The following is a 16245-nucleotide window of genomic DNA, read 5'->3' on the forward strand; positions in this document are numbered from 1 at the left end:
CACAGTCAGAGCCTCATTGCCTCTCTGAATCAATGTTTCGCATATTTTGGTATTGATAGCTCATCGTGCATTTCCCATCATGCCTGTTTCAAAATCATAGATTCATAGAATCATAGAATAGTTTGGATTGGAAGGGATCTTTAAAGATCATCTAGTCCAACCCCCAATGGGTGCCTTTGTAAAGGCTTTGCTAGTGGGTTTTTACCCACACAACTGAGCTGAAAGACAAAATCCAGTCGACTAAACAAAGGAACGTGAGGAGCTCAGGCTCTGGCCATGATGCCAGCAGCAGGATCCCGAGAGGGGCCTGTGGGAAGCAGCCCAGAGGCATAATGCCACACCGGAGATGTGACCCTGAACTACGTTTCTCTTCCCAAGGCATTTGCTTTATGCTGTGAGAGATGCCCTTTGCCCTTACCCAGCTTTCCGCCTCTGCCCAGCCTGCAGCCACTTCTCTTCTTCAAAGCGCAGGGTGGGACAGGGACATGTCAGCCCCCACCGCCCTCCCCACCGTCTGCTTTGGGCAGATGCCACCAGCTGCAGAGCGGTTCCCATCGTCCGTCGGTCTTTACGGGTCTGTCCACAGGGTGGAGGTCATGACTTGCATATAAACCAGACTGTGCAGAAAATAAGGATCAAAACTAGGATTATAGGGGGATCAGGTCATGGAGCAGAAGGGGAAGGTAGAAAGTGAGTGGGAACATTTGAGTGCCAAGGGGAACAATGGCAAAACATTCTTGTCACAAAGAACGTTTTGTCTATGTGGTTTGTCTCATGGTGCTGTTCCGCACAGGGCAGAGCTGCAGCCCAGCTCTCTCTAGCACAGAAATTTGATGAGGAGGCTTGAGCCTCCTGTAAGTCGTCTGGATGCTGAGGTTTAGCTGTGGATGCAGATGAAGACACGGACACTCTCGAAAGCCCATGCTTGGGGCTGTTGCTGCGACGGGGCTGTGCCAGAGGGGTGACGGTGAGAGCTGTCACTTAACCATGAGAGGCAGGAGCACTGTTAGAGAGGAATCTGTGCTGGTACCAGGTTTCTAGTGAAGGGAAGATGAGTGCAGGTCAGTGCTGTTGGAAACATGGTCTCTTCACACTGCAGTCTTCCAAGCACAAGGGTATCACACTGCATGTGATTTCCTTTATTTCACAGAGCCTCATGCCTTTATTTCATAATTAGCACCTCAGAATTACAAAAAGAGGGAAACAAATAACAGTGTCTTGTGTACAACATGATTTTTCTATCCTCTTGGCAAGATTGCCCTGGCTTAATTGGTCAGTTATGTAATCCCTTATTAATCCTAATAAAACAGCAGCAAAGTTATTTATCATGGGTATTACTGCAATTTGCTCAATGATGTTCTGGACATACTTTTTATTCTTTAGTAATATCTTATTAAAACAAGATTGTCTTATCAATAGTTTTAACCAAAACAAAATTGCTATTTGCAGGCTTTAAGATGGGAGGGATTTGAGAGAAGACTGAAGCACCTCTGACCTGAGAAATCCCACAAGAGGGAATGAGACTGGAGGAGACTTTTGTTAAGACTCACGTACAGACTGTGGAATGGGACACAGAGAAATAGGAAAACTTCAGCAATGCTGATTTAAAAGAGGGCTGATAATGGGTGACAGGCATCAGGGTTGGACACAGGGCAGCTCTAACATCTGCTAGGGACCCCCACAAGGGGCTGATTCCTCCAGTAAGCACTTCCAGCCTGGGCTTCCCCAGCCAGGCTGCGGTGGGTGCTGGGTGCTGGCTGATGTGCCACTCACGCTTACGGCAGGAGCTAAGTGAGATTCAGAAAAATTTCACCTTGGGTTACAAAGATCTGGTGGGGACGGAACCCTGCAAGGCAAGAGCCACCCCTGGGGCAGACCCATGATGCAGAACAGCATCAGAGAGAAGGAAGCAGGTGGGATAACCCTGAAGCCTGGAAGTGATCCAAGGCACAAAGGATGATGGAGCGGGCCTAGCAACCAGATCAAAATTCAGACCTCCACTAAACTCTCTTTTCTTTCCAGTGTGGTTTCTTCTGCTTTTTGTTTCATTCTGATGCTGGAGGAAATGCTGGCATGAGTTTCCTTCCCCTTACTGCTGGGACATGGTCAGGCACAAGTGGGTAACAGCTGGGGAGAGTGTCCTCTCTTTTTCCCAGAGCTGAGCTGTACAAGAGGGATTTGCTGCCAGTTCTTCAGTTTTGCATGTGACAAAATTCCTGACACAATAGCTACACGTTTATTTTTTTCAACTGTTCTGTTTTTTCTTCCAGGGTTTGGCATGACCACCCCAGCCACCGTTGGAGGCAAAATTTTTCTGATATTTTATGGCCTTATAGGATGTGCAGGGACCATTTTGTTCTTTAACCTGTTCCTGGAGCGCTTGATCACTGTCATAGCCTACGTCATGAAGTCCTGCCACGAAAGACAGCTGAGGAGGAAAGGGGTCCTCCCTCACAATGGCCGGCGGGGCTCGGGAACCTCCGAGGTGGATAGCCTGGCAGGCTGGAAGCCCTCCGTGTACTACGTCATGCTGATTTTATGTGTAGCATCGCTCATAATTTCCTGCTGTGCCTCTGCAATGTACACACCGATTGAAGGGTGGAGTTACTTTGACTCGCTTTACTTCTGCTTCGTGGCCTTCAGTACCATTGGTTTTGGTGATCTGGTCAGTAGCCAGAACATCAAATACGAGAGCCAAGGCCTTTACCGCTTTGGCAATTTTGTCTTCATACTCATGGGGGTGTGCTGCATCTATTCCTTATTTAACGTGATCTCTATCGTCATCAAACAATCCATAAACTGGATATTAAAGAAGCTGGACTGCAGGTGCTGCCACAGATGCCAAAGAAAATTATTTCGTTCACGGAGGAACGTGGTAATGCCAGGAAATGTGCGCAGCCGGAGAAACATCTCCATCGAGACTGATGTTGTCAATGAAAGCGACACAGACGGACGCCGGCTGTCAGGCGAGATGATCTCTATGAAAGACTTCCTGGCCTCCAATAAAGTCTCGCTGGCCATCATGCAGAAACAGCTGTCGGAAACGGCTAATGGCTATCCGAGGCAAATGAGCTCTAATTCAAAGCAAAATGGATTCTCTGGTGGGGTTGGAGCCCTAGCAATTATGAATAACAGACTGGCAGAGACAAGTGTGGATAGGTAAAATAATAACAGTAATAACAGTGAAACAGTGTGAACCATTTCAACAAGTAGAGAAACAACGTGAATCAAGTGGAAATAGCTAGGGAGAGAGCGTCGCCTGAGGGTAGGATGGATGTGAACGGCATGCCTCCTGTTGGAAAACCTCCGACGCTTTTTTGGGGCTGTCAGTTAGTGTCTTTTATCTTTGAATTACACCAGTCTCAGCCTTCCTTCTTCACCTTCCTTCTGTTCCTCACACAGGTCACTGCAGGAGAAATTTAATTTAGCCTTCAGATCAGTTTTCCATGTCCTGTTCTCCTCCATTTATGTGAAATACAGATTTCAGGATAAGAAGTCTGTGCTATGGGAAAAAACCAAGTGTGTCTACTGAACACATTCTTAATTCAGTGATTGTTCTGAGCTTTCTGTCTTACGCTCCTCATACCTGTTTTTTGAAAGTAGCTAATCTGAGACAAAAAGAGGAATCAGCCTTTCTCTGTGATATTGCAGATCTAATTTAATGGAATTAAAAAAACAAACTACTTTCTTTTATATATCACTTCTTAAAATGTATTCCTGTTGTGAAACAGCTAGGCTTGGAAAACCAGCTTCTCCTGACATTAATATTTTGTAAATCTGGAGTAATTCTATGAAAGTTGTTAGGACTGCTCTGGAGCTATTGTGATGTCAATGAGAAGAGAATTTGGTCTTTAGAATTTAATTTAGTCTTCCCTTTAAAAGGATACTGTCAAAAGTGATAGAATAAAAATTTATCCTACTTTTGTTTTCTTCTCTTCATTTGCAAAACGTGAGATTTTTTTTCTAGGTTACTTTTTCTTCTAGAATTGAATCACTGTGGCTTTCTGTTTCAAAAATATCAAATTAAATGGAAAACTGTCCTACTGACGAGTTGTATGAATTATTCCACAATAACAATCAGAGACTTTTCCAAACTTCTATTCATATTATGCTCAGTTGTGACTGATGCAATTGAGCATCATCATTATGTAATGCAACTAGTAACTGAGTTTACGCAACAGGCTTTAGTATGCAATTAGATTGCCATGCCAACATTCAGTGTATTATTATAAGGGACTGTGATCACAAACTCACTTCGGCAGTGTCCTTTTTACCTTTCATGTAATTCTGTCATTCTTCACCTGTTTTTCTGGCTTTCAGTGATGATAATGACAGGGTCTTGATTAGGGAAATAGAAAATGTTTAACTCCTCATTTTTCTCAATGAAATGCTCCAAGTGTTCATTATGACTAGAAAGGAGACTTCGGTGAGAATAATAACAGTGAGAAAAACATGAAAACAGGAAACAAGGTGATCTTTAATGACAGTGACTTTGTATTAGATAACTGGAGAAATAAGGGGTTAAATTAACATGAAGTCTAGCAAGAATTGAAGGAAGACTGGGCTTAATTCCTGATTCTCCTTCAACCATGCAGTGCATTAAAGCAAAATGGTATATGAAAGTGTAAATAAGCAGAATTGGTCACAAAGGACCTGATCCAATTCCCCGTCAAGAGAACAGTAGAGGCATCAGGATTAAATTTTTTCTCACAGCTAGAAAACCCTGCAGAATACTACAATTTTAGGGAATTTAAAACACCAGTATGCAGTTCCTAATTTCTCTCATTCGGAACAATACAGATAGCCTCTTCAGTATAATTTGTATTAATTAATATCATACCCTGTCTTTTCATTCTGGCCAAAAGTTCTTTTATTTAGGTTCCTGATACTGTAGGATAACTTTTTAATACTCATGTTAAGCAATATTTGAATTTGAAAACAAAAACATACCTCTTGGAATCCTTTCATATAATAAAGTAAAACCAGATATTAGATGAAACAACTCTACTTAACTAGTGAAAAGTATTGCAAGCTCTCTTTGGCATATTACAGTTAAAATGTCCCAATTAAAAGTCAAACCTGCTGTCCTTAGTTACAAGAAGAGCTCCAAGCTGAAGCCATTAGTCCAAATTTTGGTATCAACTCAGCTGTGCAGCAGTGGAATATCCCTAATAGTATCCCTTCATAATTTGCATCCATGTAAAATCCAAATCAGCTCCCAAACCCTAGCTTTGGCGAGAAAAGCAGTCTGACTTGTTTCTGAGGGGGGGTTATGCATTAGCACAAATTGCTACTGAATTATTTTAGGTGATATTATAGTACCCAAGATCCATTGCATTGCTTTTTTTTTTTCTACCAGGACCTTCCCTGTCTCAACCTCACTGAATAAAGATACTTGGATATAAAAAGAGAAAAGTACTGCTGTGAAGCCTTCTTTCCAAATTCGTTCAGCAGTGCCTCTGTTCACTGCCTGTAAGCCCCAGATCTCATCCTTACAGAAGCGTTCCTCATGCTGCCAACTAGCAGAAAGAGTTTAGGACTTGACTTGTTGCTTAAGCAGGGCTCTCATTCTGGGCAGAACAGCCACGATCTTGAAAACTGCAGCTCACTTCTCCATTTATGACAGTTAGTAACTTTTAGTTGCAAATGTCATATTTTGCTGAGCGCTGAACACAGAAGTTACTCGACACTGCTCCCTTTTCCACATGATTGAGGCAGTGCACATTATCACCTTAGGCAAATAACCAAAGTAAGCAAGTTTCTTTAGTTCATTTATTATATAGTTCTGTGTCATCATTAATGAAGGATCTGGGTTCCATACAGGATTTTCACTCAAATCCTTCCATATCTAATTAGCTTTCAAAATTTGATTCTGGAAGTCTAAACACAGGGCAATATTCATAGCAAATAGGTGAGAAAACAAATTGAAGGAGAGAAAAACATATATGCTGAGGGAAATACATAAAACATTACAATCTGTGTAGTCAATTCAACATAGATTATTTAGCTTTTAGAATATGACACATCCCAGTAGCAGATCCTTAAGATGGTCTTCGGATGTTTTCAACTGCTCCCAAGACATGAGACGGTTACATTGCTCCTTTCCATTCTGTGTTATACCAAGCCTCACTTACTTATCACGACAGAGGAATGTTTATCAGCGACTTTCAATAGATCTGAAAACATCCGTGTCTGTGAAAGCAAGGGACTAATATGTAGTCTTGATCAAACAGATTGAGTGAGGCTGTATGAGATCTTTGGTGTACACCAGCTCTGCCTTCGTTGATCAGTCCTGACCCTCTACTCTCTCAAGCAATGGCTTACTCATGACCCAAGCCTGCCAGTTGCAAGGCTCTCTGCAGCGGCTTTGTGGTCTGATTTCATATCTGCTGGAGATAAAGAGGGAATAAGTGCACTAATTTTGTCTAATCATCCCTGTTCAGATATGAATTGCCTTTTCAGAGATGAAGGACCAGTACATTCTGTGACTGTGCCATCTTGTATCATGATGTCATCCTGTCCCCAAAAGACCTCTGACTTTGTCATTGAGTTCCCCCTCTGGAAGCCATGCTGAACATTGAGTGAGGTAGCTTTACCTAGGAGACCAGTAGAATTCTTAGAGAATATTTGCGGATAAATAAGAAGGCCTTTAAGATCGGAAAGGGAAATTTCTGACTCCAGTCCAATGGTACTACTACAGTTGTTTTTTCTAATGGCATTGGACGGAGAAATCCCAAAAAGTTCAGTTCATAATGTAGCATCAGCTTATTAAAGTCATGAAAGATGTGGAGATGTAAACATACACGTGCCAAAATAAACAGAATCTAGCATAGGAGTTAAAAATGCCCATCCTGTGTGAAAAATAAGATACAATAAAAATACAGACAACATCACATTCCTTGTATTACTTAAAGTAGTCATGAGGAATTAGAGGAAATAGTGTCAAATAGCCGGGGAATCTATTCTCAAAGATGTAAATTTTAATGACATATTGCTTAGCACTAAAATCTCAGTCAACAAGACAGAAACTTGCTTTCAAAATTACTGACTTTCCCCAATGCCTGCTATGAATTTGCATGACAGCTAATGAGATACAGGTGTGGGGTTTTTAATGCAAAAATGTTTTGGGGAAAACCTTGGGTGTACCGAGCCTCTGAATCTGCACTCAACAGGTCTGGAGGACCCCTAAAATCAGTGGATTAAAATGCAAGTTGCAGCCTGGCAGACTGAAACTGAAAGCACTTAATGGACTAATTTCTTGGAAGTTGGGTTTATAATTATGCCACCCCTTAATAATCTCATTATTGTATAACATAATTATTGCATATTGAAAGGAAATATTTAGTGCTAACCAAAATACAATCAAATAAGTAAAGGTAGCTCTTAGGGTTTTTTTGGCTAGTCTTAGGTTTTGTAAAATTTGTGTATCAGATGCTTTGCTGGGGATGTAGGTGACAGAGGAGTAACATTAATTTATCTCCATGAAGGACATGGTCCTCTGTGAGGACATGAATAGGCTTTTCAAAGGCATCTAATTCCTGCTGTAAGTCAATTCACTTCCCATCATACATTGACTTTCAGTTGAAGTCAGGTACCTAATTCCCTTAGGCAATTTCAGAATCCCAGCCATGTTTTAAGTTTTGAATCTAAGCTGACCTGACAGTGTCCCTGAAAAGTTCGAACACTTGGAGCAAGGTTTCAGTCCTGCAGTACAATAATCTGAATTCATTTATTTAAAAGCCTTTTACAGTGAAAGCTTTGCATCAACCAAATAGCACAAACAATGTTTACAGTTTGTTTCATTTAATCTTGGCCTCTGCCAGTTTTAATTATATTTGACACATTTATAAATTGAATAACAAAGAGAAGGTTGGGCTGGGCATGAAAAACAAACCAGCTCCATTTCTCAGACTGAATTAATCAAGAGAAAGAGGTCAAGTGGGGGAAGAAGCTTTCTGATTAACATTCTATTTGAATAAAGTTCCTCTGGAGGTGGAGGGTATTCAGTTGTTTGGATGACTCCTCTCCAACAGCTGTGGAAGTGGAGCTGTTTGCTGTGACCTGCCAATGTCTCCGCTCTGGGAAGAGCAGGTCAGTGAACCTTAGCTGAGAGAAGGGTCAGCATTTCAATCAATACAGCTTGCATCGTCTGTTGGTTTGAGTTAGGTTACTAACATTTGGCTAATACTGTAATTCCTTGGACTCTTCAAGAAGTAGTACGGTTCTTTCGCGCAATTTCATGTACAAGCTGCAGAGAATCACCAAGTGTTGTCTTTCCCCTGGGCTAAAAATACTGCCAAATATACCAGTACAATCTGTCTATTTGAGAACTTTCACAGTAGAGTTTTGCTTAATCCAGGAAATAAGAATACAATCCCTTCCCTCTTTCTTATTTTCCAAACATCTCTTGTCAACAATGCCCATGCAATACTCTGTGCTTACTGCTTAAAAGATCACATTTCACTAGGAAAGCTAAAGCCATCAATCATCTAAGTGGACCGACACAGTCCTATTCTTTATCAGATTCAAGAGAAACACAGTGTGAACACAAAGAATAACACTTCAGGTCCAAGTAGTCAAAAGCTTTTTGATATGTCTCATGTTTGTAGAGGTGCTTCACATCAAACCAGAGAAAAACCCTGTCACTGCAGACTTTTAAAAGCATTAGTAAATGTAAGAACAATCTTGTGGAAAAGGTACACTAATTTATATTTTGTTTTTCTACAGTTCCACTCTAACATTTGCCTACAGTTTTCATTATTTGAAGTAATTGGCAATAATAGAATAAAGAATATAAATTTACAGAGATTTTGAGATGCATACTAGCGGGATTTGTTTAAAATGAAGTATCTTTTTCCTCAGCTTTTTTGCCTAGCTTTTTATCAAGGGAAAGTTTGATTAAAATTAGAATTAACGGGCTCTCTTTCCAACCAAGTGTGCCAGTTTCTGGAGTCCAAATGGATTTCCTACTAGGTGTCCATGCAGAAGCTCCCAGAGAGAGGCAAGATGGCCTAGTTTTCAAACTTTATCTTTTGAAATGTCTTTCGAAGCTATTCCCCCTGTCAAAGCAATGGAACACTGACAGTGTTTTCTGTTTGTGGTCTTATCTGAGAAAACTTAACCTTGCTTTTTGATATCTTTACAAGAAAAAGATGCACACAAAGGAAAATTAAAATAACGTTACATAATCTTTACACATACTGCTTGGAGCTGCTAAAATCCTCCTCCTTTTGCTAACTCAAAGTTTGCATCAGAGTTTAATTTCTCCAGCTCACCGAAGAGGTTTGGTCATATTAGTGAATAGTCACAGTTCAAATCAAAGAACTTTAAAATTGGATTTGTTTATCTGTTCTAAGTGCTGGAAATGAGTTGATGGTCTGAAGAGTGGGTGCCGTGCTAAGTCTGTTAGCGTTAAAAAGGCTGGAATCACCATTGCTCTCATTTCTGCAATGGTCGGGGAAACCCTCTGTGACCAGTACAGTCCATATTGCTGCAGTAGCAGCAATTGCTGGCTATTAACCTCTGGGTGTCATGTTGACTGCATGTAGCATACAAAGCCAGAAGTAAAGAGAGATAAAGCTGTCCAGAACCACCGGTTCAGAAATTCACAGAATAATTTACTCTGGAAGAGGCCTCTGGATGCCATCTAGTCTCCAAACCCTTTTCCAAAGCAGGTCCAGCTAGTTCCTGCCCATCTCAGTGCAAATACCTGTAATTTGCTGGGTGATGCAGCTTCTGTGTGTCGCACTCTGTTCTCAGTGTGCTGAAAGTGACATTTTCATGAAATACTGACCACCACCCTGTACCAAGAGGAAGTCACAGCACTTTTGCATTTGCATTTGGGCAAATAGTTAGAGCTAAGTTAGACGCATTTCTTTGTAAATAGCATCTAGGTGTCTGCTTTTCTCATAGCAGATGGGTATTTTGATCCCTAGGTATCATTATTGTTGGCGGTCTTATTAGAGATGGCAAGAACTGAAAAGGTCAGCCAGTCTGTCAGGCCTAGGCTCCATCTTGGCTTGGCTCTGCACGTTGGATTTGGCTGCGTTCTTGGCTCGGGAACTGATTCTGCTTCACTGAAATCAACAGAGACTTGGCTACTGGGCTCTTTATCTGCCATTTTTCACAAGACTTACTTTCACTTCCCAAAATCATCCGAAGAAATGTTGACTAGCCTTTTGCTGTGCTTTTACCACCAGCTGTACAAATGCTAATTCTACTCATGCAGTACTGTGTTGTGCACCAGGGACCATTATTTGGTCTACAAAATAATACTCTACTTATAAGGAAGATTTATTTGAAATTGAAAGTTTCCAGATTATTGTCTCCAGGAATTGTTTGGTAGTCACTCGTTTCCTCAGCTGAAAAACCGACAAATACCACATTTTCCCTGAAACTTCCTGCAGTTTTGCAAGGGCAGGTTTTGCTCTGTGCTGACTGCCTGTGTCAGCTTGTTCTTTCCCTCAACTTTCTTCTCTCAGTCCATACCTGCAAGATTCTCTTCCCTCTTTTTTTTTCTTTCCATTCATCTTTGTCAAAGTTCATCAAATCTGTCTCCTAGTCCAATATACTGTGGTGTTTGCCTCTGTTGAATATTGTCCTTGAAAAGTGGACTCAGTATCAAGAAAGGATTCTTGTAAAACAAACGCCTCTCTACTCAATATGGATTCAGAGCCATAGCTCATCAATTAAATGTAATGACAAAGATGTGTTTTTATTATTTTTCATTCTTACTTCCACTAAAAGTAGCAAGACAGTTTTTAGGAAGCTAGAATTAAAGTGTCACATACAGGTACTTAGATGGAGAGCAGCAGAAGTGTCTTTGACTCTTCGGCAGCTGGAAGGGATATTCTGCCTCTTTTTGTACATTCAATTGGCCTGCAACTTGCATGGACACTTATGTTCTCTACAGATGCCTTCAGTAAAGGATGGTGAGTGGAATCAGCTTCATGGTATCATTATTTATTGCTTTTGGCTTACTATATTTTTTATAAATACTGCATTGCTCTGTGAGCACAGTAACAATCAGTAACACTCCAGATTTCCACGCATTAGGAAACAATAGTAGTGACTTCAGGTTTCTTCCTTTGATAAGGACTAATCTTCATGGCTACTATAAAATACAACCATAGCATAGATGTAAAGATCTTTATCTCATCAGCTTCTTGGACATGATTTCACTGGCGTTTGAGTAGAATTTCTCCCACCAGTACCAGAGACAGTAGTAAGATGTTCTTAAAGCATTTTTGCCTCATGCCTTGTGGAAACAGAGTGCATGGGATCAGACTGTACATATGTGTCTGTGTGCTTATGCTCTGTTTTAAACATTGCCCAGTTTCAAACAAAATTGCCAAAGGGGGAGACGTCTCACACAGAATTGACTTCCTACACCTTTTGATAAATGTTAGCACCCAACCTGAGAAAAAGTCTGAGAGGCAGGCTCACAACTTGTTAGATACAAGAACAGCCACACAAAGCAGGTCAGAGGGAAAGAAAATGAGGCACAAAGAGAGAATGACGTTCTGAATGTCTTGTCAGCTGAGAAAGTGTCAAACAGAGCTTTTATCTCCCCAGACTCGCAGCACAGATCCAAAGGGAAAACAGGCTCATGTGCTCCAGTGATCACAGACCTATGCTTTTGTCTCATAATGTATCTGGCTTTTGGTAAAAGTAGTTGCCTTTGATTGAGAAATTGTTCTTGTATCAGCAGTAAAATCTTCTGACCTTCTTTCTACAAATTCCTGAAATGCCAGTTCCTGCAAAGCATGAAAAAGAGTTTTGCGATATTCTAGCATCGCTAAAAAAAAGATCCCTTTAATCTCCCAGGTTTATAACTTTTTTAATTATAGCTCTGTCAGCTTCTTTGCTAGCTGCCCTGAGCTCTGTTACCTTCTTTGGTTGCCCAAGGCTTAAAGGCCCTGTGCTTGAACAACTGAAACTACAGAAATGCCTCACCATATTTGCAAAAGATTTGGTCCTTGGTTAACACCATCTAACAGGTCTGTGCAATGGCAAGAATTAGTGTCTGCAGACCAGAGTTTATGAAGATAAGAAAATGGAGAACTTTGTTGTGCTCTTAATGAATTTCCACTGAGATTCCATAGTTTTCCCAGGCAACTCATCGCAGAGCATCATTAATTTTACTTTTAAACATTTTTCCAAATGCTTAATTTCACTCCCCCTTGCTACAGCCGAGGCACATTGTTTGCATTGTAGCCATGCAGAGAACAGAATATTCCCCTCCTTTTCCAAAGGAAGGTATTTTTTTACAAGATCTCCTCTTGGTCTTTGCTACCCAGACTAGAAAAATCCTTTTCCATATGTGACATTTTCAGTAGTTGCTCTACTGTGCTCCAGACTGTCTGCTTGATGCATTTTTCTTTCTCCTTTGAAGCGTGGTGCTCAAAATCAGATACAGTGACACAGAAAATATTTTATTAATAGAACACGTAGCGGCATGATTATTTTCAACATCTTACATACAACATCCTGTTCATTTCGGTTCTAGGTCAGTGCTTGCTATTTTAAAACACCGTTGATTCATCTTCAGTTCGTTATGTGCTATTAATGCCAATATTCTTTTTTTCAAAACTGTAACCTGTACCTTCTTACATGTATTGTTGTTGAATTGCTTCTATTTTTTCAGATCCCTTTGCCATATCCATTTCAGTTTGAATCCTAGTCCTTCAGCATCTTTGCCACCTCTGACTGCCTGGCATCATCTTCAGACTTAAAAATTATGTTCTCTATTGCATCATCCAAGTTATTAATAAAAATATTGACCCAGAGCCAGTCTTGCAGAAACTAGTAGATCCCTTCTTCCAGTTTGAAACTAAACTATCACTCTGTACATGCTGTTGTCTGAATACTGTTTCCCAATCAATTTTGCACTCCTCTTGTGTTAGTTTCATCAAGTGGAAATGACAACAAGCTGCAATTGCACTATTTTTATTCCAGGCCATGAGATATGAGCCAAAAATTATTAGCTTTCAGATCCAAGTGAATTTGCACCACTGATCAGTAGGGTAAAAAATAGATCAAATTTAAAATTAAACAAAAGGAACTCTTGATTTACCAAGTCTCCAACACAACACTCCACTCTGTCCTTTTACAGTTACATCTTATAAAATAATTGTGTTCCCAGAGCTACATCAGTAGATGAAAATACTTGAAAGATTACCTGGAAAAATTCAGTGTGAAAAATACAAAAGTATTTTGGCAATACATGGTAGTATTTAGGTTGGTTTCTTCCTCCATACCATGTATTTCTGTTCTACTGATTAAAATCCATTAAAAAAAAGTCAAACGTCAGCACAGAATATTTTTCTAGAAATATGAGTTCAATTTTAATTTAAGTTTGCTCATCGAATCCTAGTTTAGGTTAAATTATGCTAGACATATTTAACCTGATCGGCTAAAAGTACCGAAACACGGAACGACTTTTTTTTGGTGTGACAAAAAGGTTTTTCAAGAATGATTTTCCTTTGATGTGTCAGGCTGTTGCTTATCTTTCTGAAATGTTGATCTCTGTGAGGAGAGCAGGAATAGAGCCGTGTGACCAGCAGATCATAGGAACTTCCTTGCTTCAATCCCCAAACAAACCTTGTGGATTTATAATGAATGTGCTGCAGGTGAGGGAGTTCCTTATTCATTTGTCTAAGGCATCTTGGCTTATGGTCTGCTGGCAAATGCTTGTCTGACCGAAAAAAAAGGTGTAAAATGTACTCTGCGTTCCCATCAGATACCCATCGTAAGGAAATCTTCCGTGCAGGGAAGCTGGCTTGAGCTAAGGCTTGATGGAGGGAAGTCGTGCTGCTCCCTCTCTGAACACCGGAGAGTTACATATCAAATATATAAAATCCGCTTTGTAGGAAGTAGGTCAATAGAGTAAAGCCATCACGCTCTTGATTTTTATAAACTGAATGGGCTCATGAGGGGAGTTTTATCAGAACTGTTTGGCAACAGTAATAACCGCAATAAGCACTTTCCAGCACAGAACAGCACAGAGCTAAATGGGGCCTCCAGAAGCAAATATAAGTTAGTAATAATAGCAAACAACAGAGGCAATGTGGAACAGGACCACAGAGAGGAAAATTATCAGAACTCACTAAACATGCTCCCCATGTTCTTACTACTGTTAGGAAGTAACGCTAGATGTTGATGAGGACTGGATGTAGGTTGGGACTTTTAGAAAGGAAGCACTGGTCTCCCCTCAGATGCATAGTAAAGTGGGAAAGTTTTAGGGCTGCTTTTTCAAGAAGTTGCCCCTAAGTGTGTAAGCAAAAGAGCCTGCTGCATGCAGCATCCTGGTAATCCTATTGCCATGGTGAGCTGCAGCAGGGGAATACATGATAATCAAAGCATGTTTGCGTTATTATTACAGGAACGGAGTAGTCTTCCAAAGGGAAGAGGACTTAAGTATCTTAAATGGACAAGGCTATTACCAAATAATACAATTTCCAAAAGACTTAGATGACTTAGGTGGCTGAGCCTCTACTCAGAGCTATTTTCAGTCAGGTTCCGTAGGCCACTTTAAAACAGCGGCTGTGTTTCCAACACCAGCCTGCTTTGACAGTCCCCTTATACCACAGCTCCACAAAGAGTGGTCAATGTGGTCATGTCAGCCCAAAATGCCTCCTTCGGCATGAACATGGCCAGCACTCGCTGCCTGCTCCGCACGTTGAGCTGGGACCCCTCCATGCCCGGAGGGTTCAAAACACCCAGCCCCATCCCATGAGGATTGCTGTGTTTGCAGTAGCAAGGCATTTCCCCGGCTCTTGCGGTGTGTTTTCATGGTTATCCAGCTTTGATTTCCCCGGGAAGCAGGCTGGCCGGGAGCAGGCTGGCTGGGGGCCACCCAGGCACCATGTCCACAGGTGCCCACCCACAGCCCCATGTTCAGGCACGGTGGCGGCAGCAGAAAGGGCTGTGCCTCAGGCTCTGCCCGGTCTCCAAAGGAGGTTTCGCTGCTCAGACACCAGTTTGGGTGCCCAGACCCCCTGCATGTTGCTGGGGCAGATGTTCACAGGGGATGGGCAGTTTTGGGAGAGCTTTATGATGAAACTGTAAGATTCTGCTCAGATGTTCCTTTACTTAAAAAGTCTCTCTACTAACATAGCTAGCAAAAATCACCATAAGCAAGTTTCCCTGTGAGCAGCAGAACTAACAATGCCTGTTTGCATACAAATTTATGTCTGATGTCCCCTATACTTGTTCCCTGCAATGACTGTAACATCCACATATTCCCTATACGATCAGCAAAGCAATCTAGCCCCTTTCTTTCTATTCCCAATGAAACCCTAATCCAATACCCCTGTTGGATATCCAATATTCAGATAGTCTTAGCTCCTTCCTGTAGCCATAGCAAGCTCACTGTGATATCCTAATTATTTTCCACATTTTTACTACCCCTGCCTCCTGCATCGCCCCCTGGCCAGCCCATCCTGCACTGGCGGTGGCTGGGCAAGCTGCTAACAGGTCAGGCAACAGCTTGCCCCGCCGTTCCCTCAGGCACACTTCTCTCCTAGGCACTTATATTCACAAAATTTGTAGACATTTAATATTTCTATCCCTGCATCAAATGTCATTGAAAATAACCAAGAGGTTAAAAGGCTTTCAAAGAGTCCAAACTTTGTTGTGTTCCTAGCTCATTACCAACAAAAGGTTTGAGCAGGAGGCTGTAACCATGACAAACCTCTACCACTAAACAGGTATTGTGGTGGAGGGAAAGGAATCTGCATTTGACTCAGTCCAGCTGCCAGCGCAAATACTCTAATAACTAATCAGAATCAGAGTATTCCAGGAAAGAATATCAGAATGTTTCAGGGTCAGGGGAAAAATCTGAACAAAGAATAATATTTCACATGCATACAGCTAGAGATAACTCTGAGGCACTCCAGAAACACTGTGTTATTAGCAGATGTAATACCACAAACCTCTTGAGTATATTCCATTTTAAAGGGAAAACATTAAACTGCCTCAAATGGGTTCTGAATGATATTTATAGAGACAAGTAGCAAAGCTATTGCCTGTATCTACAGAGGCAGCTGAACGATGACATCTGCTCAAGGTGCAAAGCAAGTGAAAAACAAGTAGCATGTTAAACTGTATTAAGAAGATGTATTATTGTGCTGTATAGATTGGATATATGTCCTCATCCTGGTTACTATTGTAATAGCTCAACAAAAAGATGATTACAAAAATAAAAAAATAAAGCCCAAGATAAAGCAATTAAAAACATTCAAA

The 16245-nt window shown here is 41.1% G+C and overlaps 1 protein-coding gene across 1 annotated transcript in view; it reads left to right on the plus strand.

Moving 5' to 3' along the window:
* KCNK13 (potassium two pore domain channel subfamily K member 13) overlaps window positions 1–4569 on the plus strand; it is a 68608-nt gene extending 64039 nt beyond the window's left edge. The window contains exon 2 of the mRNA XM_074585488.1: window positions 2271–4569. Within this exon, the coding sequence (XP_074441589.1) occupies window positions 2271–3163 (893 nt within the window). The 3' untranslated portion in view covers window positions 3164–4569. The remainder of the gene's footprint in view (window positions 1–2270) is intronic.
* Window positions 4570–16245: the final 11676 nt, after the last annotated feature.

The sequence above is a fragment of the Larus michahellis genome, chromosome 4 (assembly GCF_964199755.1).
Source record: "Larus michahellis chromosome 4, bLarMic1.1, whole genome shotgun sequence".
Classification (NCBI taxonomy): domain Eukaryota; kingdom Metazoa; phylum Chordata; class Aves; order Charadriiformes; family Laridae; genus Larus; species Larus michahellis.